Genomic DNA, 26,590 nt, shown 5'->3' with positions numbered 1-26,590 from the left:
AATCAGCATTTATTAAGTACCTAGTATGTGCCAGGCATTGTGCTAAGTGGACACAAAGAAAAGTAAAAAGACAGACCCTGCCCTCAAGAAGCTCAAAATCTAATGGGGATAGTCAACAAGCAAAGATATATGTGCAAAAAGAGATATGTACAGGATAAAGAGGAAATAATTAATAGAGGGAAGGCACTAGAATTAAAAAGATTGGATAAAGCTTCCTATAGAATATGGAATTTTTAGTTGGAACTTGAAGGAATTTGTAAAACAATAAGTGAGCCTTGGAGGGTCAGAATACTACTAACTTGTAATATAAAAGTTAAGACCTGAATGCTGTCCTCCGCCATTAATATGAGATTCAAATGCTTCAAAAAGCTTATTGTAAGGAGACTACTTTTAACCCTTGAGGTAGAGGCTAATCAGAATGTAAGGGGCTATTTAGTAACATCAAATTCAGTTTTCTTTCGGAGTCCAAAGCCTTCCTTACAGGAGTATTCTAAGTTTGGAGGTCTTTTAAGTTCCTCATGAGAAGGTAGGGCTAACTGGAATACTGATGTTGGACTAACGATAGTATCAACAGTTTATGGGCTTTTCTGAGTCCTTCGTGGTTCTTTTTAAATTTTTTATTGTGTCTAATATATATATTGTCTTTTATCTCATATTGTGAGCTGAGTGCTTGCATGAGAGCTGTGGCCATTTTTACTCAAATCTTTTAAGACATGTGAGCTGAAATTCCTACACGGAATTCTAAGTGAGGACAAAGCAAGCCAATGAGGGAATTTTGGATGAACTCCTCAAGATGGGCCCTGGTGTCTGGAAATCCAGAGTATTTGACATGAAGACACATATTATTACATGATTAAGATCAAGAACCAGAGGGAAGTTAGGGGAGTGCTTCTGACATCAAGTCCTCATATGCATAGAAAATATTCACAGCAATGTGAGTTGTGATAATTAAAAGCCAGAAACAAAAGAGTGGACCATGTCAAGTCATCATTGATTCTTGTATCTACCATTTTGGAACATGATTTGTATTTATGCAAAAAAGTTGTGGGATTTAAAAAATGTGTACATTAAGATAATGATAATTATTGCTAGCCTTTGTATACCACCTTAAGTGTGGCAAAGTGTCTAATCCAGAGATTCCACCAAAAGGATTATAGCTCAAGGAAGTTACTGACAACAAAACACAACTTGTTTGATATGAAATGTTGTGTTCATTCTTAGTTTGTGGGGTAAATTATACATATAGCCAGGTCTATACATTAAGAACTCTTTGGATCAAATGGGACTTCAAGTGGGAAGTCCCTGGGCTATAATACAGATAGAATCAAGGAGCATGGAAATTAAGGAACCCTTGCCACAAAGACAGCTAAAATACAAAGATTTCCAACATATTAGCAGGCTTCTCACTGTTTACGTAGCATTTTGTAGTCCCTTGGACATAATGGGGAGGTGGCAGGAAAGCTTTTGCTTTCTCAGACCTAATGGTTTGTACCCCCAAAGGGTACATCAGTCACCCTCACAGCTGCAGAAGGAAGACATGAGGAGATCAGGAGGTCAATAAACCCCTAGTATGTACCAGGCTCTATGCCAAGGAAAGGAAAGAGAAATGCAAAAAATGAAATAATTTCTTCTAATAAAGAGTTTATGAAGGACTTAAGAACTCTGATCAACTCAATGACCAACTAAGATTCCTGAGGGCTGATGAAGGGGTATGCTACTTACCTACTGAGAGGTGATGGATTCAAGATGCAGAATCTGACATATTTATTTTTGGAAATGGCCAATGAGGAGTTTGTTTTACTTGAGTATGCATATTTATTACAAGGGTTTTGTTTCCTTTTTGTTTTGTCTTTATACATTTGGGGAGGAAAGAGGGAAATTATTTTATTAAGAAAAATTTTGAAAGAAATTTTTTAAAGACAAGTCTTTGAATGTCAGAGTAGTTTAAGGGTGTTACTGCACAATTCTCCCAATAAAGTGTACCCTGATTTTATTTGAGTAATTGAGAATAGTGGAGAAAACAATGGCTGCTGCAGACCTCCAACAGGAGCGCGACACATTTAGGAAGGTAGCAGTAGATGAGTGAGAAGATGCTATCTGGAGGAGGCAACTGACAGGAAAGTCTCAGGGGCTATATTTGGAAGGCTACTGATTGGCTGGAGTAAGGTTAAAGCTTATTAGAAGATAGATGAATTCTGCCTATTGCCATTTAGCACCATCTATAGTTTAAAAGAGAAATGCTGAGATGATTTCTGTGCTGCTCTTAAATTTTACTGTGAATTCTAAGAATCTTTGATATAGCAACATGGTAGTAGCACTTCTCTGGGAATCTCTCACCCTCCAATGCAGGGCAAGTTGGGGTGAGTAAGTCAGAAGATAGAGAGGTAGAGGGAAGGGAAGAGAAGGGAAGGGAGGGGAAGGAAAGGGAGGGAGAAGAGAAGAGAAGAGAGAAGAGAAGAGAACTGGTGAGAAGACAGCTACATTCCATGCAAGGGAATATCTATATCTATATCTATATCTATATCTATATCTATATCTATATCTATATCTATATCTATATATAGGGTCCACACCAGGCACACTCTGCAAATGCTACTTGTGAGACAACCCTTTTCCCTACTGCACATTTTCATTGTCTGCCTCACATGAATTGAATGCTTTTTCTCCTCATCTCTACCCCCTGACTTCTTTCAAATTTTAGCTAAAATCCTACCTTCAACAAGAAGGCTTTCCCAATCCCCCTTAATTCTAGTATATTCACTCTATTGATTATTTCCAATTTATTCTGTATATAGCTTGTTTATACGTAGGTTTTGCATGTACAGTTATACCTTTGACATCATGACTTTTCTCATCACAGCTTCAATATGCAGGTTGGCATAAGGAATTAAATGGAAATTTCTTAGGATTTTTGCAGAAGCTTTAGACAACACACAAAGGTCAGCAGACAACACAGAAAAAAAGTTTATAAACTCAGAAACGTATGCAATATATGTATAGAATTGTATAATATCAATATATTTTATCTTTTAATGCTGTAAACACCCCAAAAAGAAAAAAAAATTCAGACTTCTTCTCTGGTATGAAAAGAGGGCAAAAATTTTTTTACACAGATTTTTTCAAAGTAAAGGAGCACCATGCCTATAACCTCTAAGATATGGAAAGGATAGCTGTACGAGAGCACAGCTCGTCAGATAGTGACCTCCTCTAGAGGAAGGGCTGTCTTTTACCTTTCTTTGTATCCCTAGTATTTAGCATAGTGCCTGGGACTTAGCAGGTGCTTAAATATTTATGGACTGACTGAAATTTCAGAAGAAGGATAAATGAGATTCTGTTATCATCTAAAGGGCGATAGAAAAAATTAATTAAAATGTGTTTATTAAGTTCTTAAATGAGGAATGAATCATGTTAAATGAAATACACTTTGAATTAAAATTTACCTATAGCCTCTAAGCTGAGAGAAAGAACCTTACCTTAATATTTTCTGTATCACTGGATTGCAACAGAATGTGGACTTCTTTTAAAGTTTTCAAAGGTCTTGTACAACTGAACTTAAACACTTGTGAAAGCACTAATTCAGCCAAGATGGCTTTTGGAAACATTGCTTGTCCTGTGCCAATTGCTGGAATTGTGACTGATGTTAGAGAGAGAATCTCGGTAGTGTACAAACATTCTTTGACTATATTTTCCATGATCTGAAAAAAAGTAGACATACATATGTGTGTGTAAATATGCATATTGTATATGTGTGTAAATAAACATTGTGTATATTTATAGATGTATGTAAAATAAGACTCCTGTCAGCAATAGGGATTTTGGGAAATGAAAAACAGCTCTATATCCATGCAATTGATAACTTATTCAGGTTTATTTAAGGGGCATCAGCATTCATAAGTGCTAATAGTGGAAGAAGAGTGGCTGAAAACAGACCTGAGAATAGAAAGAAAACTAGCACTTATGTGAAGTGTGGATGAGATGGTGGATGAAGAGATAGGACAATGGAAAGTATGAGAGTCGATTCAATAGAATGAACACCATATGCACTGAGAAAGCGGTGTTTGCAGAAGAGTGTGCTAAGGCAAATGCGTAATGGACTTGCATCTTTGTTCAATGAAAGCTCCGATCCAAAGGTCTTTTTTAAAGTATTGTGGGCCCTAGTGCCCAACGACTTCTCCCCCCTCCCCAAACCCTCTCTCCACAAAAAAATGGAATAAATATATAACAGCAAAAAAGAGGGCTGAGGAGATGCCATTTACTTATAGCCATATTATCTAAAGTGGGTGTTGTCTGAATTCTCTCTAGAGTGTGTTAGGAAGAAAGTACTTTGCAGGGTAGGGAGAAGATGGTAACCTAAGATATGGGGTGCAGATGCCAGAAAAGACTATGATGGAAGTGTGTTTCCATTATGGGAGGAGTATCTGCTTTACCTTTGGGAGTTAATGATGGATTTTAAAGGGGGAAAGGGGAGGAAAGAAAAGAAAAGGATGAGCAGAAAAAAATAGGAGCACATCACGGAGTTTCATATTCATTCAGAGTAGCGAAGGGAAAGAAGAGAGCAAATTGAACTATTAAGAGAAATAACATATCCAGTGGAAGGTTGACAGTGTATTAGGTGCTTCTAAAAACAGGTGTATATTTGAAAACTAGTGAGAATAGAGCTTTAATGCATGTAAGAAATTGATCCATGGAAAAGCACCACAATTACTCTATAGCAGCCTATGTGTTTCTACTAGGTGTTCTCCACATAGATGTGCAGATTGTAAATGCTCCTCCCATGGCTAATGTGGGGACTAATCCCTATATACATGTTTATTCTTTGCACTGAAGGTGTGTGTATTTGTGGGAAAATGAGTTCAAAATTTAAGGGGGGAGTATTCTCTGATTGCTTGACTTACTGTGGTATTTCAGTGAAAGTATCTGTGTGAGTTCGTCCTTTGTTACCAAAGAAGACCATGCCATCAGAGAACTAATGACATGACTTGTACTTGACTTTGTTTCTTTTTTTGAGGGAGGGAGGGCTGTGCAGGTCACCAGCCTCACTTCTCCGCCAGAGCCATCTGAATCCAGTGACCAGATATTCATCAGAATGACTGGAGATGACCCAGGATGAGGCAGTTGGGGTTAAGTGACTTGCCCAAGGTCACACAGCTAGTGTGTCAAGTGCCTGAGGTGAGATTTGAACTCAGGTCCACTTGACTCCTAAACTGGTGCTCTACCCACTGATTTCACGAGATTTCAGTGAAAACTTTTGTTTTAAATGAGGTATCTGGCTGGCTAGTAAAACTCAACATACTACTGGGGGCTCAGAAGCTATGATTCAGTGAGGATTCTGATCTATAAAGTCCCGAGAACCAACAGTAACTTCTGGAGATCCATGGCTAAAGGGACCCTGAGTGCTTCATTTAAATATTTCTATACCTTTTGTGAATGACTTTTTGCATTATCCCACACAGGAATTACTGCATGGAGAACAAAGATGCAGTTCAGATTACAGCCACTGGTCAGGAGAACAGATCCTTTTTTCGTTTTCGTTCTTTTTCCCACTTCATTTAACTCTTCCTTGAGAGATGGACCAGCTTTCTTGAATATGGCCTGAGAAAGTGTTCCTCCATTAAGATCCGAAGAAATGGAGTTGACAATAATATCAGTCTTAAAAACAAAAATCAAGAATTTGTTAAAAATCAAATCATATCAACAGACATTCATTGACCATCTATGCTAAATGTAAAGCACCATGAGAAGCATAAGACATACTCTCTGCCCTCAAGTAGCTCACAATCTAAAGGGGTGGGAGGACAACATGCAGACAAACATACTTTTGTTGTTGCTGAGTCATTTCAGTCATGTCTGACTCTGTGACCCATTTATATAGAAAGAAGCTATATACAGGATAACTAGGAAATAATTAAGAGAGAAATGGCACTGGAGTTAAGAGGGGTTGAGAAAGATTTCTTGTAGAAGATGGGATTTAAATTTAGGCTTAAAGGAAGTCAAGGAAGTCAGAAAGTGGAATTGAGGAGGGAGAGTATTTCAGGAATGGGAGACAACGAGAGAAAATGACCAGAGCCTAGAGTTTGAGGGTCTTTGTAGAATTTCCAGGAGGCCAGTGTCAGAATATGTGAGGGAGAAAGATGTAATAAGATTGGAAAGGTGGGAAGTGGCTAGATCATTAAGAACTTTGAATGCCAAACAGACAATTTTATATTTGATTTTGGAGGTGACACGAAGCACTGGAGTTTAGTGAGTGGGGAGGGGGATGACATAGTCAGATCTGTACTTTGGGAAAATCATTTTAGTTACTGAATGAAGGATGGATTGGAAGAGGGAGAAACTTGAGGCAAGTAAAACCACCAATAGGCTACTTCAGGAGTCTAGGTGATAAGGGCCTGCACTAGAGGGGTGACAGTATCAGAGTAGAGAATGGGGCAAGGTGTAATTGATAGATCTTGGCAAGAGATTGGATATAGGGAATGGTGAAAGATAATGAAAAGTCAATGATAACTACAAGGATAACCTGAGAGACTGGGAGGATGGTATTGCTCTCTACAGTAACAAGGATGATAGGAAAGGGGAGACTTTCAGGGGAAAGATAATGAGTTTTAGACATAATATTTATAATATAATATAATTTTAGATATTATGAGTTTAGTTAGGGATATCTGAGATGAGGTTGGGGCAGGATAGGTAAATTTGAAAATTATCAGCATAAAGATGGTAATTAACTCCATGACGAGATCACTAAATGAAATAATATAGAGGGAGAATAGAGCCTAAGACAGAACCCTGTGGGACACTTAAAGTTAGAGGGCATGATCTAGGTAAGGATCCAGCAAAGGAGAATGAGAAGAAGCAATTCAATCAGTTGGAAGAGAACCAGAAAAGGGTTGTGTCCTGAAAACCTAGATAGAAGAGAATATGAAGGAAGGGCAAACGACCAAGAATGTTAAAGGCTGCAGAGAAATCAAAGAGAATGAGGACTGAGAAAAGGCCAGTAGATTTGATAAGTAAAAGATCATTAGCAACTTTGAAGAGAGCAGTTTTGGTGGAATGATAAAGTTAAATCCAGACTGTAAAGGTTTAAGACAGGAAGAAGAGAGAAGGTGGAGGTATCTATTGTAGATGGCCTTTTCAAGGAGTTTAGATGCAAAGGACAAAAGAGATATAAGACAACTGCAGGAATGAAAGGATCAAGTGAGGTACTTTTTTCAGGATGGAAAAACATGAGCATGTTTGTGAGTAGTAGGCAATGAGCTGGCAGACAGGGAAAGATAGAAAACAAATGATAGAGTGGGGATGAACAAAAGGACAATCTGTTTGAGGAGATAGGATGGAATGGAATTGCTTGAGCAGGTAGAAGGGTCAGTTTTCGTAAAGAGTAAGGCTTTGTTGTAAGATACAGTAAAGAAGGAGATGGTGGCAGAAGGCATCTGAATCATAGGAGATGAGGATGAGGTGAGTAGAAGAAGTAGCTTCAATATTGTCTAAAAAGTATGAAGCAAGGTTCTCATCTGAGAGAATGGGAGAATGAGACATAGAACATTTGAGGAGGGGTGAAGATGTTTGGAAGAGCTGCTGTGGAGAGTGAGATATTGAATTGATAAGGCAGGAATAGAAGGATTGCCTAGTAGCAGCAAGGTCCCTGTTGACATTGGGCAACATAAATTTGTAGTGGATCCAGTCAGAATGGTTTCATGATTTTCTCCACTTTGTCTCAGCTGCATGTGTGTAGGAGCAAAGGGAACAAACTGTGGGATGAATGCCAGGCTTAGGTTCGACAGGACGTAATCAGCAAAATGACAAAGGGACTAGGGATTGAAGAGAGTGTAGAGCTGAATTGGTTCAGCAAAGGTTCAAGATGGAGAAAAGAGGAGAGAATGGCTAATTCAGGAAAGATGGTCTAGGAAAGGATTGAAAAGATGAGAAATTGGAGGTCATGGTGTGGATAAAGAACAGGGTTTTAAAAGGGAAGGCAGAGGAAGAAGTGAAAATCCAATAGAGTATGATGGGCTAAGGGAATTTTGAAATTATTGAATGTGGAGGTGATATCTTTGTGGGTGATGGCAAGATCAAAGATATGACCATCATTGTGTATAACTGAGGTGGGGTAGAGGAGGAGCTCATGGAAAGTGAGTAGGTTGGGGAACTGAAGTTAGGGTGAGGGAGAATAAATATGTATGCTGAAGACTCCTAGAATGGAGGCAAGAATTGGAAAGGAGAGAAAAATGGTAAGGCTGTTATCAAATTCAGAAGAGAATAACCTGAGGGTTTGTACACAACAGTTACCAGGATTTTGATTAAGTAGTATATATGAACAGCCTGAACATCAAAGGAGGAGAAAGTTATTAAGTGATGGAGGCAGAAAGAGAACCTGGAAGTAGTAATGGGGAGCAAGAAGTGTTCCAACTCCCTTGCCTCAACCAGTGAGCAGAGAAAAATGAGTGAAGATATAATCAGTACTAGAAAGAGTGGCCACTTCCAAAGGTTTCCACTTTCAAAGAAACTTTCATTCCTGGAAATGTGTAGGTTATTAAACAATGTTAACATTTTGTAGTTTATAGTAATGGAGAACAGAGGCCAGATAAGCCAAATATCATTCGTATGGCTTTGGAATGCCTTTTGAATGTGTGTGTGTGTGTGTGTGTGTGTGTGTTTATGCCACAAACAAATATAATCATGTTGTATAAACCTCTCAGGAGAAACCTTTTTCCTTATCCTGCTCCTGTCTCAACTCCTCTTTTGCTTCTTTCTCAGGACTACAGCAGAAATCACTCTCTCACATTGGGAAACAGTTTGCCCCCTCATTAAAAATCTTCACTAAAGAGGAGAGAAATGCCCATTGCTTAATTTCTTTCTTTCTTTTTCCTTAATTTTTTGATCTGGATCTCTGTATCTTGCTCCAATCTTGCCACTCACAAGCAAGAGCCCATTTTTGATCTGCACATGAGCACTGCCCCCTTCACTTTTTCATCTAGGATAGTTTTACCCTATTTCATATTGGTAGAGCACTTTGTGTGGACACTTCATTGGCTTAGCTTACTGTAGCTGAGAACTCTAAAACTCAATAGATCCAAAAAAAGTCTTAGCTTCTCTACTGGCAGGCATTATAGGTGTGTGCCACTATGTGTCAGCCCACTGTTTAGGTTTCCAATGTCTTTATATGGACAATAAGCAGAGGCAGTGGAAGAGTTAGGTGCCTTAAATGTGAATGGTAATCATCAACAAAGAAAATACTTAAAGTAAAAGGACAGTGGGATTAAAAGTGAGGGAAAAAGAGAAGCAAAGATTTGGAAAGTGAGATGATGTCTATCAACTGGGAAACAGTGGAGCAAATTATGGTAGCTGTATTATTGAAATATTACTACTTAATAAGAAAAGAAGATATTTCAGAGAATCTTAGAAAGTAGCAAATGATGAGAACACTGACTCCCATGTTATTCAGTGCCAATGTTACAGATAAAAACAACTTTGAAAGCCTCAAAGACTTTGATCAAAGAAAGCCGCTCTGTCTTCAGATGATGTATGATGAAGTATGTCATGAAGAGGAAGGAGGAGAAGCCGGAGGAGAGGAAGAAGAAGAGGAAGAAGAGAAAGAAGAGGAAGAGCTGTCTCACAAGGTGAGTATGAGTTCAAGTGAGACAACAGATGTAAAAAGAACTTGGTAAACCATGAAGTTATCTTCATGTCAGTATCTTTATCATTATTCATATTTCTTATTATAGGTTAAGTGTTTCCATCGAGAGCTGAGTAAATTCACCTCCAAAACATAATTGTTTAAGTATCTATTGGCAAAATAACTCAGTGATTTAAAATGGTATTATTATCATTAGTTTACAAAGTACTTCCTTCATAATAGTCATTTGAGGTGAGTCTCAATTGTTATTAACTCCATTATACTGGTTAAGAAAAGTAGAGTCCAGAAAGCTTAATTGAATTTCTTGCCTCCTTTCTTTCAGGACTGGTTCTGTTCTTGACCTGTGCCTTCAAATACATTCCCTTCCCAGTTTTTCTAGTGGGATTGGTGGTGTCTCTATTGCCTCTTGTTCTAAAACCTTTCTGCCTGGCAACTAGAGAGAAATATTATTTATTAGGAATCTAAGGGATAATCCTTGTGGTCCCAGGAGAAAATTCAAAGGCATTGGCAACTCCTTTGTGATTTGATGAGATCAGGGCATCTGCACAGCTTTCAACTGTCATCTCTAGATGATTCCCTCCTCTGCTGGGCTAGTCACACTTTTCCAACTGTTTCTTAGACAGGCATCTCAAACTCAAATGTCCGAAATAGAATGCATTCCTTTTCCCTGAAAACCTCCCCTGTTCTAAATTTTCTTCAAATGGTTAATGGCAACACCATCATTCTAGTCATCCAGGTTTTCAACCTTGTTTTCATCCTCACTCCTCATATCCAATCCATTTCTAAATTTTGTTTATTCCTTCACACCACCTCTCATATACAGTTCTTTCTCTCCATTTACACAGCCACAATAGTGTTCAGGCCCTCATTAACTCTTCTCTCTCATCTCCCTGCTTTGAATCTCTTCCTTCTGCAGTATAACTTCCTTTCAGCTATTAAGGTAACTTTTCTAAAAGATAGGTCTGACTATGTCACCCCCATGCAGAATCACTCTGGCCCTCTTACCCATTGCTGTCAGGATCAATATAAACGTCTTTATTTGGCATCTGAAGGTCTTCGTAGCCTGGTCCCTTTCTACCTTTCCAGTCTTCTTATACCTTACCCCAAATCAGGTACCCTTTGTTTCATCTACACTGGTTTATTTGTAGTTCCTCAGACATAATGATAGCATTATCACTAATCTTGGAGCTTTTGCAAAGGCTATCCCACATGCTTGGAATGCTCTGCCCCGTTCACTTTGTCCTCTTAGTTTACCTAGCTTCCTTCAAGACTGAGATTGAATCCTACCTTGTTCAACACACCTTTCTGTTTCCCCTCCCCCCACCTTTGCACGAATTGCGAATGGATTCCCCTTTCAGATAGCTTTCATATATTCTATATATCTATTCTATGTACTTAGTTGGCTGTCTTATTAACTGGCACCTTTTCTGAGATCAGAGACAAAAATCTTTCTTTGAATCACCAGTACTTAGCAAAGTGATTCTTACATAGTTAGCCTTTAATAAATGTTTATCTAGATAAATAAATTCTTATAGATTGAGATATATTCAGCTTCCACACACTCAGGAAAGTAGAATTTCAACCTCAGGCTAAATCTGCATTAACCTCACTGGGATAACTTACTGGAGAAGTATATGATCCTAGTTATATGGGAATTAGATTATTTCAATTTCAAAATCACCTTTTGGGGTGTTGGCTAAGTGGTAATACCCACCTCAGCATCCCGAATATCTCCATTCACCAACAAAATGCTCAGACCTTCTCTAGTTTGGATGGAAGCCAGCACATTTCCATATTTGGCTTTTTTCCTCAGGCTGGTTTCCTGGTCTTCTAATTGTGTAGAGGGCATTTCATTGTTATCAGGGAAAAGATCTTTAAAGATGTTTTTCACAGCTTTGGAAAGAACTTGAACTATCTCCTCAGATGAACCAACAAGATGGATCTTTTTCAAGCTATGTTTATTTTGGGAGTCCTGGAAGTTTTCCTTGATGGACTGGATGATGGTCTCCGAATACTTTTTTAAGGGGAAGCCAAAGGTCCCAGAGCTAAGAACTGGGATAGCTATTGAAGTGTGCCCACGAGATCTAGCCAGATGAAGACTCTCTGTGATAGCAGTTTTTAGTAATTGCACACATCTGTGATCATGTTTTTGCTTCCACTGGGGGGCAACAGCATGAATCACTTCCTGATATGGGAGCTGTCCAGCACCTGAGACAACGGCACAGCCAGGAAAGATCTTACCCCCTTTCTGGATTATTTGGTCACAGTCCCTCTGTAACTCTGGGCCTGCCACTTCAGAGAGTGCAGCTTCCAGGTGCTTTAAATCCTCATTTGCTGCAATCACCACCACATCTGCTGAGAATTGGGTTAAGTCACCTTCCTGAAGAGTTAATAAGACTCCAGATTCTAAAGTTACCTTGCAGTGGACCTTCTGTCCATCAACACTGCCGCCACTCCTCTTGTCTACATCTTCTTGTAGCCAAATTGAACAACTATACTTCTCTTTAGCTTCATTTTTATAAAACTCTTCCCTATCTTTGAATAAGGATTTGACCCCCGGTTTAGCAATGCTAAAATTTCTAACGTGTATTGAATCTAGTGTTTGTTTAACCACAGCTATTCCTCTTACCACTTCTCCTTTTGGACCACTCAGTGAAATGCCTCTTTGGTTTGTCAGAGTTTTGAAATCAACCTTCACATTTTTTTTCTTTAGTGTTTCCCAGACTTGCTTATTTTCCTCCTTCATATACTGGATAACTGCTAGAGATTTCACAGAGACAAACTTCTGCATTTTTGTGTTTTTTTCTATAAATTCATAAAGTTCCTGGTAGCTTTCAAATACTGGACTAACACAACCGGCAATGATTACCTGAACACCAGTGTCTGAATTTTGTTGTTCTATTATTACAGTCTTTGAGGAGCAGTTGTATTTCTTATTTAAATTGCCAGTGAGTGTTTTCCACTGATAATTGTTAAGAATCTCACCGTCTACCATATTGATGCACTTAAAGCCCAAAGATTTCTTCATATGTTTTTCAGCCTCTGAAAGAACTTGGGGAGAGGAGCCTAATAGCACGACTCCTTCACCCCCCAACTCATAAACAACAGGAATTTTCTCTGCTCCAAAAAGAGATTCAGAGAATGTCTCACAGTCTACCTGCTGCAGAAACTGAATAATCTGAGGAGGGAAATGGAGGAATTTCTGAGCCAAGCTCTGTAGCTTCTCTAGAATTTCACTCTTTGCTTTGTATAGGTCTGTAGCCAATCCACTCAGGCAAATGCTTTTTGTGAGGGCATTGTAAGTGACTTCCAGTTCCGGATATTCCTTGTGGAGAGTCTCTTCTAACCTGTTGTTGTATAAAATGGAAAACCTTCGAGGACACACGCTCAAGTTCTCTCTTATACTTTTTTTTTCTCTTTCTATTTTTTGGGTGGCCCTTTCTATCAGAGTCCTTATTTGTGGTCCAGTGCTTTGCACATCCTCCAGTTTCCCTGCTATGAACACTGTCTCCTGAAACTTATCAAACTCAATCGAAATGTTCTCATTTTCTATGTTGTCTCTGATGGTTTCCCACACCACTGTGTCCACTCTATACTTAGTGACCTGGTAATCAGACATAAGACAAGAGAATCTCTTGGAAACATCTTCACTCCATGTCTTGACTATGTTGCTCTTTATTCTTTGGGTGACTAAGGTGGCTGAAGGGCTGAGTGTAATTTTTGCACTGGGTGTAATTTCTGGCTCTTCACAATTAGTTTGGGGCCATGTTAGTTCGCAGTGAGCTCTCTCCATGGTGCTAGCTATCTCTCTAATTACTTGATCATTTTTCAGTAAGAACTTCAACAGATAAGGCTCCATTGGCACTGTTAAGGGCTCTGGCAGCTTCACTGGTGGCTTTGCCTTTCCATATAAAGCAGCACCCAAAGTAGGGTAGTATGGAAACATCGAAATGAGACTGTTGTTGAAGAGCAACTTCTTTTTCAATATGGTGTCAAGCGCTAAAAAAGAAAAAGAAAAAATAAAATTAAAAATAAAGAAAAATCTTTAAATTAAAAGGTTCATTCTCCTAAAAAAAGAAGACTGGTTGCATTAAGGTGTTTAAATTTTAAAATTGCCTTCTTTTTATTGAAAAAAGTCCTGACCTTCACTTCTATTTTAAATCAATCTAATTGCTAATCACTGTACACTTTTTCTGCCACTTAAATTTACTATTTTCCTTCCAAATGTGTTCACTAACCAAGCTATAACCAGTGTGTTGTAATAACATTGAAAACTAACTAATAATAATATTGAAATGCCAAATTTAAGAAATATTTGTTTCTTAAGTACAAAATAAGTGCTTAGCCTAAATTTGTTAGAATATATTGGTAGTGAGTATATGGTACTGCAGAGAAAGATACAAGTCATGAAGTCAGGAGAGATGAGTATGAATTCTAAATCTGACTCTGACTAGCTCTGTGGCCTGTGACAAATCATTTAACTTCTCTGACTTGAGAAGGCTCCTTGATCTGTAAAACAGAGCTCCTAATACTTGTATCACCTATTTTGCCAAAGTTTTATGAGGGACATTCTTTGAAAATGTTAAAGTATTACATAAATGTCAGGATATTACATTTTTTATTCATGTCCTTTCTTTTTTATATCACCATAGCTTCCCCCCGTTTCCCCTTCCCCCTTTCAGAGAGCCTTCCTATATAGCAAATAGTATTTTTCAAAGAAAAAAAAGAGGAAAAGTCAGAAAAAATACACTGAAAAATCTAAATGCACATGCAATATATGATACCTGTGGATCTCCCACCTCCACAAAAGGGAAGGGAGGGAATATGCTCTCACTTTTCTTCATTTGAGTCATTCTGGATCTTTCTAATTTTGTTACATTCACATTTGATACTTTTGCATGTGCTATTTTTTTTTCATTTGCAATGTTGTTGTCATTATTTTGGGGAAGGGAAAGAGGCAACTAGATGGAACTATGGTGCACAGGATGTCAGGTCTGTAGTCAAGAAGATCTAAGTTCAAATCTGGCTTCATACACTTACCATCTAGGTGAATTTGGGCTTAATTAACCCTGTTTACCTCACATTCTTCATCTGTAAAGTGAGCTGGAGAAGGAAACGGCAAACCACCTCAGTATCTTTGCCAAGAAAACCCCAAATGAGGTCACAAGGAGTCAGACACAACTGAAATGACTGAACAACAACAGTCATTGTGTATCTAATTTTCTTGGATCTACTTACTTCACTCTGCATCATTTCATGGAAATTTCCTCATGCTTCTAGGTATTCATCATACTCATCATTTCTTTGTTTTTGGAAGCAATTGGGGTTAAGTGACATATTCAGGGTCACATGGTTAGTAAGTGTTTAAGGCAAGATTTGAACTCAGGTTCTCCTGACTCCAGGGCCAGTGCTCTATTTACTTTGTTTAAGCATTGTCAAATCTATAAGTTTCTTTTTTGTTTCTAATTTTGTCTTGTCAGAAAATGCACTACCATAAATATTTTGTTCTATATGGGGGTTATCTTCTTATTATAACTTCCTTGGGTTATAAGCCCAGTAATACAGTCTCTTGTTCAAAGAGTATTGAAAGATTACTCATATAATTCCAAATTGCTTTCACAAATGGTTAAATCATTTCACAACTTCACTAACAATGAATTAGAATTCCTGTCATCCAACAAGTCCTCCAACATTAACTATTACCATTTTTGTCCTCTTAGCCAATTTTTGTTACATGAGATGAAACATCAAGGTTGTTTTCATTTCCCTCATTACTAGTAATTTGAAGTACTCTTTCATGTACTTTGTAATTCTTCATTTGAGAACTTTTAAATCATATCCTTTGACCACTTATCTATTGAGGAATTGTGATAAGTCTTTTTGTATCACATAATCATAATTATCTATTTTACCTGCTGTGAACTTGCCTGGTTTTTGTTTGGTAATGAACTCTTCTCCTCTTCATAGATCTGACAGGTAATTTCTTCCATGTTCCATTAATTTGCTCATTATGTCACCTTTTATGGGTAAATCATGTACTCAGTTGGAGCTTGTCTTAATACATAGTGTGGCATTTTCTGCTAGTCTATTTTTTCAGTTTTCCCAACAGTTTTTGTTGAATAGTGAGATATTGCCCAATAACTGGGGTCTTTAGGTTTATCAGACATAGTTATTGTACTCGTTAGCTTCTGCGTATTATTTACCTAATCTATTCCACTTATCATTTTTTTTATTTCTTACCCAGTAGTAAATTATCTTGATGATTATATCTTTGCAGTAGTTTGAAATCTAGTACTGCTAGGCCTCCTTCTTTCCGATTATTTTTTATTGCTTCATTTAATATTCTTGACTTATTGTTCTTTCAGATGACTTTTGTTATTATCTTTTGCTAGCTCTAGAAAGTAATTCTTGTTACAGTGGTATGTCACTGAATGCATAAATTAATTTAGGTAGTATTGCCATTCATCCACAAGCAATTAAATTTTCTCCCATTATTTAATTCTGTCTTTATTTGTGTGAAGAGTATTTGGAAATTTTGTTCATATACTTCCTCTGTGTGTCTTGTCAGGAAGACTCCCAAGTATTTTATACTGTCTATGGTTATTTTAAATGAAATTTCTCTTTCTAGCTTTTCCTCATTGATTTTGTTGAGAATGTACAGAAATGGGCCTAATATGTGTAGGTTTGTTTTATATGCTGCAGCTTTGCTGAAGTTGTCAACTTTTTAATTCATTTTTAAGGTTGGCTGCCCAGAGTTCTCAAAGAAAACCATCATATCTTTTACAAAAAAAATGATGCCTTTTTTCTTCATTAATTTTGCTTAGTCTTTTAATTTTTTTTCTTGTTTTATTGCTAAAACTACCATTTCTAGATATTGCACAGTAATTGCGTAGAAGTAATCACCTGATAATGCTTGCTCTTGGTTTCAGATGAATCATCAAGCACAACAAAATCATATCCAGGCACTCTGCCTAATTAGACTCCCTCTGTGACTCCAGGTGATGACAAAGTTCTGAGGGACTATAGTATGTATCATCTCCCCATATAGGAATGTAAACAGATTAACATTATTTAGTCTCTTATGATTTTTCACTCATGTTTACCTTTTTATATTTGTCTTTACCCCTGTGTTTGTATGTCAAAATTTCGACTCTGTTCTGATATTTTCATCAGAAATTCTTGGAAGCAATCTATTTCATTAAAAATACATTTGTCCTTCAGTAAGATTATACTTAGTTTTATTGGGTAGGTTATTCTTGGCTGTAAGCCTGGATCCTCTGCCCTCTGGAATATCATATTCTAAGCTCTACACTCCTTTATCATGATGTCTGTGTGATATGCTTTACGTGTGATCCTATGATTCTTCAGTTCTTTCTTTCTGAGTGCCTATGTCATTTTCCTTGACTTGAGAACTTTGAATTTTGAGTATGATATTCTTAGAAGTTTTCATTTTGGAATTTCTTTCAAGAAGTAACCATGAGATTCTTTCCATTTCATTCTAAGACATCTGGGGAGTTTTCTTTTATGATTCCTTGAAATGTGATGTCTAAGCTCTTTTTTTTTTGCTCATGGTTTTCAGGTAGTCTACTGAATTTTTAAATTGTCTCCAATCCATTTTCCAAGTCAGTTGTTTTTCCTAAGAAATATTTCATGATATCTTTTTTCAGACTTTTTTTCTTGATTTTTATCATTCCTTAATATTTCATGGAGTCATTAGCTTCCATTTGGCCAATTCTAATTTTCACACAATTATTTTCCTTAGTAATATTTTGTGCATCGTTTTTTCAAGATGTTAATTCTGTTTTCTTTCTTTACTGGCTCTTGTCTCTTTTCCCATTCTGTCTTCCACTGTTCTCATTTAGTTTTTTAAAATCATTTTTAGCCCCTTTTCAAATTCTAACTTTAGCTCTTCTAGGAATTTTTGTTAGATTCAAGTCTCAGTTGCATTTTTTTCTTAAAAACTTTGCTTGTAGATGTTTTCCAGTAATTCTTTTCTTCTATGTTTATGTCCTGAACTTCCCTGTGGTCACAATAGCTCTTTATAGTCCGTTTCTTTCTTTGTACACTCTTCTAGCATTACTTCTTGACTTTGGACTTTACTTTAGAGCTTGGCTTTGTACACTTCTCAAAGTGGTGTCTGTCCTACACTTCTGTCCCCATATCCTTTCACTGCTTTCCCAGCTTTGGCTGGGGACCTGCAAACTTTCAAGGTGTGATCTGGTGGGGAGTGGAGTTATTCCCTGCCTTTTCATGGTCTCTTGAGTGTCCCTTACCCTGATGCGGGTCTATTGGCTTGTTTCTGGTTGTGATTTTCAGTAGATTGCTGCTGGACTCAAGTTACTATTGACCAGTTGGGAGACCCTACAGGCTCAGATAAAGTGATCTGCCACCTTTCCTTTGGTCTAGGATGTTGTTCTCTACTCCTGGAATCAGATCCACACAATTACTGTTTGCTTCCTGGACCTTGTTCTGTTCATAGTCACAGTTAGCATCAATGCTCACTACTCCTCTCTGCCCTGGACCTGTGGTCTGTCCCTGGGTGCCAGAGCTGCCAGATGGCACTCTTTCCTGAATCCAGTGCTTGTTCAGGGATCCTGGGATGTTATTCTGGCACTCTGGCTTGGTCCTCTCTCCATCTCTGGGCATTAGAATACTCCCCACTGTTGTATCAGTCATACACTCCTGGCTAGACACTCTCCCCAGTATCTGCAGACCTTTCTATCTCTCTTTGCCTCTCTGGGTTGGAAAAATGACTCCCTGTGTGACTTTTCTTGATTTTTTTTCTGATCAGAATTCAGTCTAATGCATTCTCTAGATCTTTGTCAAGGATAAGTGCTAAATTTTAATGCTTCCTCTCATTGTATCATCTTGACCGTACCTCAATTATTAGTTTTTACATATATGTATTTATATGCATGCATGAATTTCATTTTTTTCTGATTTTTTTGTCTACTATGTTTATTAATCTACTCTGTTTTTTTAACCAGCATCAGATAGTTTTGATGACTAGTGCTTAATGATATAGTTTAAGGTCTAGAAGTGTTATTCCCCATTTATCCTTACTTTTTTTCATCATTTCTCTTGATATCCTCTAGATCTTTTACTTTTTACAAATGAATTTTGCTAGCATTTTATCTAGTCCTACAAAGTAAGCCTTTGGTAATTTGATTGGTAGGGTATCAAAAGTGTAAATTAATTTTGGTGGAATTTTCATTTTTGTTATATTGGCATGGCCTAGTCATGAGCACTCAGTATTCTTCCAGCTATTTAATTTATTCTTTATTTTTTTTTTAAGGAGCACTTTGTAATTGAATTTATGCAAGTTTGTGTATGTGTGTGTATATGTGTGTACTTTGGTAGATCAATCTCCAGATATTTGATACATTTTGTAATTATTTGGAATGAGATTTTCTTCTCTATTATTGCTTCTTGGATTTTCCTATTATTATATAAGAATGGATTTATTTTTGAGTGTTCATTTTGTCAGCTGCACCTTTGGTCAAGCTTTAAATGGTCTCAATAAGTATCTTTGCTGATTCCCTAGGATTTTCAAAGTATAACATTATATCATCAACAAATGTGGATAGTTTTATTTCCTCTTTACCTATCTTTAGATTTTTAACTTTTTTTTATTATTGTTGTTGCTAGTATTTCCATAACTATATCAAATAATAGTGGGGAGAATGGGCATTTCTGCTTCACTCACATAATTATTGGAAAAGGTTCTTATTCTTATGTATTGCTATTGTATGTAATGCTTGCTTTAGGTTTTTCATAGATTTTTTTAATAATTATTTAAAAAGTTTTCTCTATGCCTATACTTTGCAGAAGGCTTATTTTCTATATTAATTGAGGTAATTATGTGGTTTTGATATTTTGGTTTTTAATACAATTATGTTGATTATTTTCCTAATGTTAAACTGTCCTTACATTTCTATTAGATTCCTTGGAAAAATCACTGTAGTCTATTTGATAAGATTTTCATTTAAATTTTAAAAAAATAAATATTCACTAATGGATGTAGTTTTCCTTCTGTGTTTTATCTTATTCTAGTTTATGTACTAGGACTATAACATATTGTCACCTAAAATGATTCTAGGAAGGTACTTTCATTATTAAATTTATTTATTTAACTTTTAACATTCATTTTCACAAAATTTTGGGTTACAAATTTTCTCCCCTTTTATCCCCTCCCCCCCCAAACACCAAGCATTCTAATTGCCCCTATGACCAATCTGCTCTCTCTTCTATCATCCCTCTCTGCCCTTGTCTCCATCTTCTCTTTTGTCCTGTAGGGGCAGATAGCTTTCTATACCCCTTTACCTGTTTTTCTTATTTCCTAGTGGCAAGAACATTACTCGACAGTTGATCCTAACACTTTGAGTTCCAACTTCTCTTCCTCCCTCCCTCCCCACCCCTTCCCTTTGGAAGGCAAGCAATTCAATATAGGCCATATCTGTGTAGTTTTGCAAATGACTTCCATAATAGTTGTGTTGTATAGGACTAACTATATTTCCCTCCATCCTATCCTGTCCCCCATTACTTCTATTCTCTTTTGATCCTATCCCTCCCCATGAGTGTCGACCTCGAATTGCACTCTCCTCCTCATGCCCTGCCTTCTATCATCCCCCCCACCCTGCTTGTCCCCTTATCCCCCACTTTCCTGTATTGTGAGATAGGTTTTCCTACCAAAATGAGTGTGCACTTTATTCTTTTCTTTAGTGGAATGTGATGAGAGTAGACTTCATGTTTTTCTCTCACCTCCCCTCTTTATCCCTCCACTAATGAGTCTTTTGATTGCCTCTTTTATGAGAGATAATTTGCCCCATTCAATTTCTCCCTTTCTCTTCCCAATATATTTCTCTCTCACTGCTTGATTTCATTTTGTTTTAAAGATATGATCCCAACCTATTCAATTCACTCTGTGCACTCTGTCTCTATGTATGTGAGCGTGTGTGCATGTGTAATCCCACCCAGTACCCAGATACTGAAATGTTTCAAGAGTTACAAATATTGTCTTTCTATGTAGGAATGTAAACAGTTCAGCTTTAGTAAGTCCCTTATGACTTCACTTTGCTGTTCACCTTTTCATGGTTCTCTTCATTCTTGTGTTTGAAAGTCAAATTTTCTTTTCAGCTCTGGTCTTTTCATCAAGAATACTTGAAAATCCTCTATTTCATTGAAAGACCATTTTTTCCCCTGAAGTATTATAGTCAGTTTTGCTGGGTAGGTGATTCTTGGTTTTAATCCTAGTTCCTTTGACTTCTGGAATATACTGTTCCATGCCCTTCGATCCCTTAATGTAGAGGCTGCTAGATCTTGTGTTATCCTGATTGTATTTCCACAATACTTGAATTGTTTCTTTCTAGCTGCCTGCAGTATTTTCTCCTTGACCTGGGAACTCTGGAATTTGGCCACAATGTTCCTAGGAGTTTCTCTTTTTGGATCTCTTTCAGGCGGTGTTCTGTGGATTCCTTGAATATTTATTTTGCCCTCTGGTTCTAGAATCTCAGGGCAGTTTTCCTTGATAATTTCATGAAGGATGATGTCTAGGCTCTTCTTTTGATCATGGCTTTCAGGTAGTCCCATAATTTTTAAATTGTCTCTCCTGCATCTATTTTCCAGGTCTGTTGTTTTTCCAATGAGATATTTCACATTATCTTCCATTTTTCCATTCTTCTCTCTTTGTTCTGTGATTTCTTGGTTTTGCATAAAGTCATTAGCCTCCATCTGTGCCATTCTAATTTTGAAAGAACTATTTTCTTCAGTGAGCTTTTGAATCTCCTTTTCCATTTGGCTAATTCTGCTTTTGAAAGCATTCTTCTCCTCATTGGCTTTTTGAACCTCTTTTGCCAATTGAGTTAGGCTAGTTTTTAAGGTGTTAATTTCTTCAACATTTTTTTGGGTCTCCCTTAGGAGGGAGCTGATCTGCTGTTCATGCTTTGACTTCATGTCTCTCATTTCTCTTCCCAGCTTTTCCTCCACCTCTCTAACTTGATTTTCAAAATTCTTTTTGAGCTCTTCCATGGCCTGAGCCCATTGGGTGGGCTGGGACACAGAAGCCTTGATTTCTGTGTCTTTGCCTGATGGTAAGCATTGTTCTTCCTCATCAGAAAGGAAGGGAGGAAATGCCTGTTCGCCAAGAAAGTAACCTTCTATAGTCTTATTTCTTTTCCCTTTTCTGGGCATTTTCCCAGCCAGTGACTTGACCTCTGAATATTTTCCTCACACCCACCTCACCTCCTGATCCTCCCAGCCCGTGTTTGTGGTCTGAGATTCAAATGCTGCTTCCAGCCTCAGGGCTTTTGGCGGGGGCAGGGCTGCTATTCAGTATGAGATTATGATCTGGTGCTGAGATCGGGGCAGGGCCACCTCTCAGGCTCAGTTCCCTCAGGGGGTTTATGCGCAGACCTTCTGCAATGGATTCAAGCTCCCGCCCGCTTGGGGAGCCCCTGTCTGCAGCCGCCTCTCAGCTTCTACCTCCCGGGGGGGGGCCTGAATTATGGGGGCACCCCACTCCCCTCTCGACCCACCAAAGAGACTCTCTCACCCACCCCTGTCACCTGTGGGTGGAGGGACTTGTGCGGCCGCTGGAGATCCAGTCCCTGAAGCCTGCTTGGATCTGTTTCTCTCGGTGCGACAGCCGTGGCCGCAGCAGGTCTGGGCTGGGCTTTGTGTCTGCAGTGCGACGGACCTTTTGCGAGAGGTTTGCAGATCCCTCTGTGGGTGGAGGGACCCGCGTGGCCGCTGGAGATCCTGTCTGTGAAGCCTGCTCGGATCTTTTCCTCTCGGTGCCGCGGCCGCGGCAGGGCTGCACTCAGCTCCCAGTCCCGGCGCCCAGTCCGCAGTGCGAAGGACCCCCCGCGAGAGGTTTGCAGGTCTCTCTGGAACAGAAATCTCCCTCGCTCCAATGTTCTGTGGCCTCTGGGTGCGGAATTCGCCGTGAGTTACTTCCCTGTAGCCATTCTATGGGTTGTGGGTTCAGAGCTATGTGTATGTGCGTCTTTCTACTCCGCCATCTTGGCTCCGCCCCTAGGAAGGTACTTTCTCAATTTTTTGAAAATAATTTGTGAAGATGAAAATTTTATCTACCTCCAGAGAAAGAACTGGTGGCATCTGAATGCAGATCAAAACATATCATTTTTCACTTTATTTTTTTGTCTGTGTTTTCTTTTATAACATGACTAATATGTAAATGTTTTGCATGATTGTATGTATGTGTATAATTTATTTCAAATTGCTTACTGTCTCAGGAAAGGAGAGAGAGGGAAAGGAGAGAGAGAAGTTGGAACTCAAAATTTTAAAAATGATGCTAAAATTATTTTTATCTGTAATTGGGAAAAATAATAAAACATGATTCAAAAAAAGAAAAAAATTTATGAAGTATGGTTACTAATTGTTCTTTCACAGTTTGCTAAAATTCTATGAATCTGATAAGGAAGTTGTTTTCTTTGGTGGCTCTTCTACAGCTAGTTCTATTTGGTTTTCTGAGATTGGGTTATTTAATATCTCTTTTTTAATGTCCTGATAGTTTGGGTCTTTTATATTTTTGAAGAAATTTCTGTTTCTTTTAAGTTCTCAGTTTTCTGAGTTATTACAATGATCACTAAACCATTGCCTGAACAATAGTTCTTTTGTTTTGTTTTTACCATATTTGATGGTTATATATGTAATGAATATACATGCTCGATGTCAGTGGCTCTTGGAACATCAAGATAGTTTATACTGAGTCTAGAAGTACTCCTTTTAGGCATTAACCATCAATACAGGCTTGCCTTGTGAGTGTGCAGTGGATATAGTATGACTGGTCCTCTCTTTCCCCTCAACAAAAGTCAACTATCTATGTATATATATATATGTCTGCAAAATCTGATGGATATCTACTACACACTCGCCAGAGAAACTGAAAATAAGTAATCACTGACCAGTTCTAATACTTTCGGTCTAGCTAAAATACTACTTGTGTGTTAGACACCAGATGCTCTCTAATCTAGTAATATCACAGGGACATTAAAAAAAAAACAACAATGAAAAACAAAAAACAAAAAAACAAAAAAACAACTTCATGCATTCACAGGATTACTTTGAGGTACAAATACCATAATGACTAGAAGAGCAACAGCAATGTCAGCTACTGACTTTGCAGTTTCAAATCATTCCTCTGACATGACCTTTGAGTCCTTCTTAGGTAAGTCACTTATTCTCCTTGGGCCACAGGTCCCTTATCTGCAAAATGAAGGTGCTAAACTAGATAGTGATGGAGGACTAGTCCACTTCTAAGTCTAAATCCTAGAAACTTCTAGAACCTATGATAGAAAACCAATCAATTTAAATAAAAACCAAGATAAGGTGAGCAATAAATATAATTACCATCATATGTATCAAACTGAATCAGGGCAGAATTCTTCTCTGGAAAATATTGGACGCTGATTACTGGTCCCCCTCCATTTTTTGTGTTTTCAAAGAAAAGAGTGATATAATGTTCATTAGCCCCTGGGGGTAGATCTTCCACTAGAATAGTCTTTGTCACTTCTAGAGGTAATGCAGAAATCTTAAGTTCTTGTACTTTGTAATTCTCATCACAAATAGTAATAAATTTCTTTGTATCTGCAAAGAAAAATAAAAAGTTGTGATTGCATCCTTAGCTTTAAGTTGGGTAAGAAAAACATATCAGAACTAAAATAGTAGTAAAAGCTAAATTTTTAAATGAAAATTTACACACCTATAATAATCTTTAGGAAATAATTGTGATTTTGGAATTAATATGCTTTTCTGAGCTCATGAAGCACTGGGTCTAAGTCAGACTGTGTAATTTCTTCTTTTTAAAGAGTGGGAGTGGTTCCTGACATGAGAGTTCATCCACTGACCTCTTGTGCAATATTTGATAGTTCAAAATTCAACAAACATTGACTAAAATGCCCACTGTGTTCTAGGTTCTGTGCTAGAAACTGGAAAGATTCATAGATCTTGCTGTCAAGAAAGTTGGGAGAAAAAAAAAAACCCTATACAAAGAACTACCCAGTAGAGAGTGGAATAAATGCTATGAAAAATACAAAAACACAAAGAACCCCTATCTGGGTGAATTATAAAACAATCTATAAAGGAAGCAACCCCTTAAGCATTTCTACTCAGAGCATTTTCTCTGGCTATTCCCATGCCTCTGATTCTCTCCCTCCTCATTTCCACCCAGTGGCTTCCCTGCCTATCTTCAAGCCTAAGAAAAAGTATTACCTTCTCCAAGAAACCTTTCCCTACTCCTCCTTAATCCTTAGTACCTTCCTGAGACTACCTCCAGTTTATCTTGTATATATGTGTATATATATATATATATATATGTATATATATATATGCATATATATATATATACATATATATGTTGTTTCTACATAATTGTCTTCTGCCTTTTGTAGCTAAATTACTTGAAAAAAAAACAATCTACAATAGGTTCTTCTGCTTTCTCTCCTCTCATTCTCTTAACTCCTTACAATCTCACTTCTAACCTCATCATTCCACTGAACTTGGTCTCTCCAAAGTGGCCATTGTTCTCTTGGTTGCCAGATCCAAAGGCCTGTTCTCTCTCCTCATTCTCCTTGATTACTCTGCCATCTTAGACACTCTCGATCACCACCTTCTCAAAACTCCCTTTTATCTAGATTTTTAGGACACTCTTCTGTCCTAGTTCTCCTCTTACCTATCAGACTTCTCCTCAGTCTCCATTATCGGATCCTCATTGAGGTCATGCTCTTTAACTGAAGGTGTCCTACAGTGTTCTGTTTTGGGTTCTCTTCTTTTCTCCTCCATACTACTTCACTTGATAATCTCATCTGCTCCCATGGATTTAATTACCATCTCCATGCTGATGATGCTCAGTCTACCTATCCTACCCTAACCCTCTCCACCAATCTCACATCTCCAACTGCCTTTCAAATATTCCAAACTAGATGTGCAACAGATATCTCAAATTCAGTATGTCCAAAATTCAACTCATTTTCTTTGCCCCTAACCTCCCACCATTACCACTTCCCTATTGCTACAGAGGGCAACACTATCCTCACAGTTCTTAAGGCTTGTAATCTATGAGTAATTCTCAGCTCCTCACTGTCTCTCATGCCCATAACCAATCTGTTGTCAAGATGTGTTGATTTCTCTTCTGCATCATCTCTCAAATAGGTTTCTTTCCTCTGATGCTGCTACCACTCTGGTCCAGGTCCATATCTGCTCATGCCTGGACTATTGCAATAGTCTGCTGTGAGTCTGTCTGTTGCAGTAGCCTGATGGTGGTCTCTTCCCACTTAAGTTCATCCTCCATTTAGCCAATGAAGTGATTTTCCTAAAGTGCAAATCCAATCATGTCACCTTCTTACTCAATAAACTCCAGTGGCTTCTTCTCACCCCCAGGATCAAATACAAAATCCTCTGTTTGACATTAGTAATGTCCATAGCCCTCTCCTACCCTTCCAGTCTTCTTACACTTTACCCATTGCCACATATTCTTTGATCCAGTGACACTGATATTCTGGTTATTTCACAAACAAGACACTCCATCTATTGGTTTGGGGTATTTTCTCTAGTTATTCACCACGTCTGTAATGCTATGTGTCTCCATGTTTACTTGCTGCCTACCCTGGCTTCTTTTCAGTCCAAAGTAAAACCCTACCTACTACAGGAATCCTTTCCAAACTCCTCCTAATTTTAGTGCCTTCTATCTTTTCATTATTTCCTATTAACCTGCATATAGTTTATTTGTAAATATTTGTTTGTTTTCTTTCTCCCCCATTAGATTGTGAACTTCTTGAGGGCAGGGACTGTCTTTTAGCTTTCTTTGTATTTCTAGCACTTAAAACAGTGCCTCGAACATAGTGTGCACATTATGAATATTTATTGTTTGATAAAATTCCTAAAAAAGCAAATTTCAGGGATGGGCCTTTCCTTTGCTAATCAGAATCTCAAGGTGAGAAA

General features: G+C 37.9%; 1 protein-coding gene across 1 annotated transcript in view; it reads right to left on the bottom strand.

Annotated features, from left to right (window-relative positions):
• LOC140506527 (protein mono-ADP-ribosyltransferase PARP14-like) overlaps window positions 1–26,590 on the bottom strand; it is a 63,727-nt gene that overhangs the window by 22,024 nt on the left and 15,113 nt on the right. The window contains exons 5-8 of the mRNA XM_072613804.1: window positions 24,002–24,238; window positions 11,346–13,630; window positions 5,419–5,649; window positions 3,474–3,695 (exon numbers count right to left, since the gene is read on the bottom strand). Coding sequence (XP_072469905.1) covers window positions 3,474–3,695; window positions 5,419–5,649; window positions 11,346–13,630; window positions 24,002–24,238 — 2,975 coding nt within the window. The remainder of the gene's footprint in view (window positions 1–3,473; window positions 3,696–5,418; window positions 5,650–11,345; window positions 13,631–24,001; window positions 24,239–26,590) is intronic.

Source organism: Notamacropus eugenii, chromosome 5 (assembly GCF_028372415.1).
Source record: "Notamacropus eugenii isolate mMacEug1 chromosome 5, mMacEug1.pri_v2, whole genome shotgun sequence".
NCBI classification, from domain to species: domain Eukaryota; kingdom Metazoa; phylum Chordata; class Mammalia; order Diprotodontia; family Macropodidae; genus Notamacropus; species Notamacropus eugenii.
Note: the sequence above shows the minus strand (reverse complement) of the source record. Positions and strands in the feature narration are given on the sequence as shown.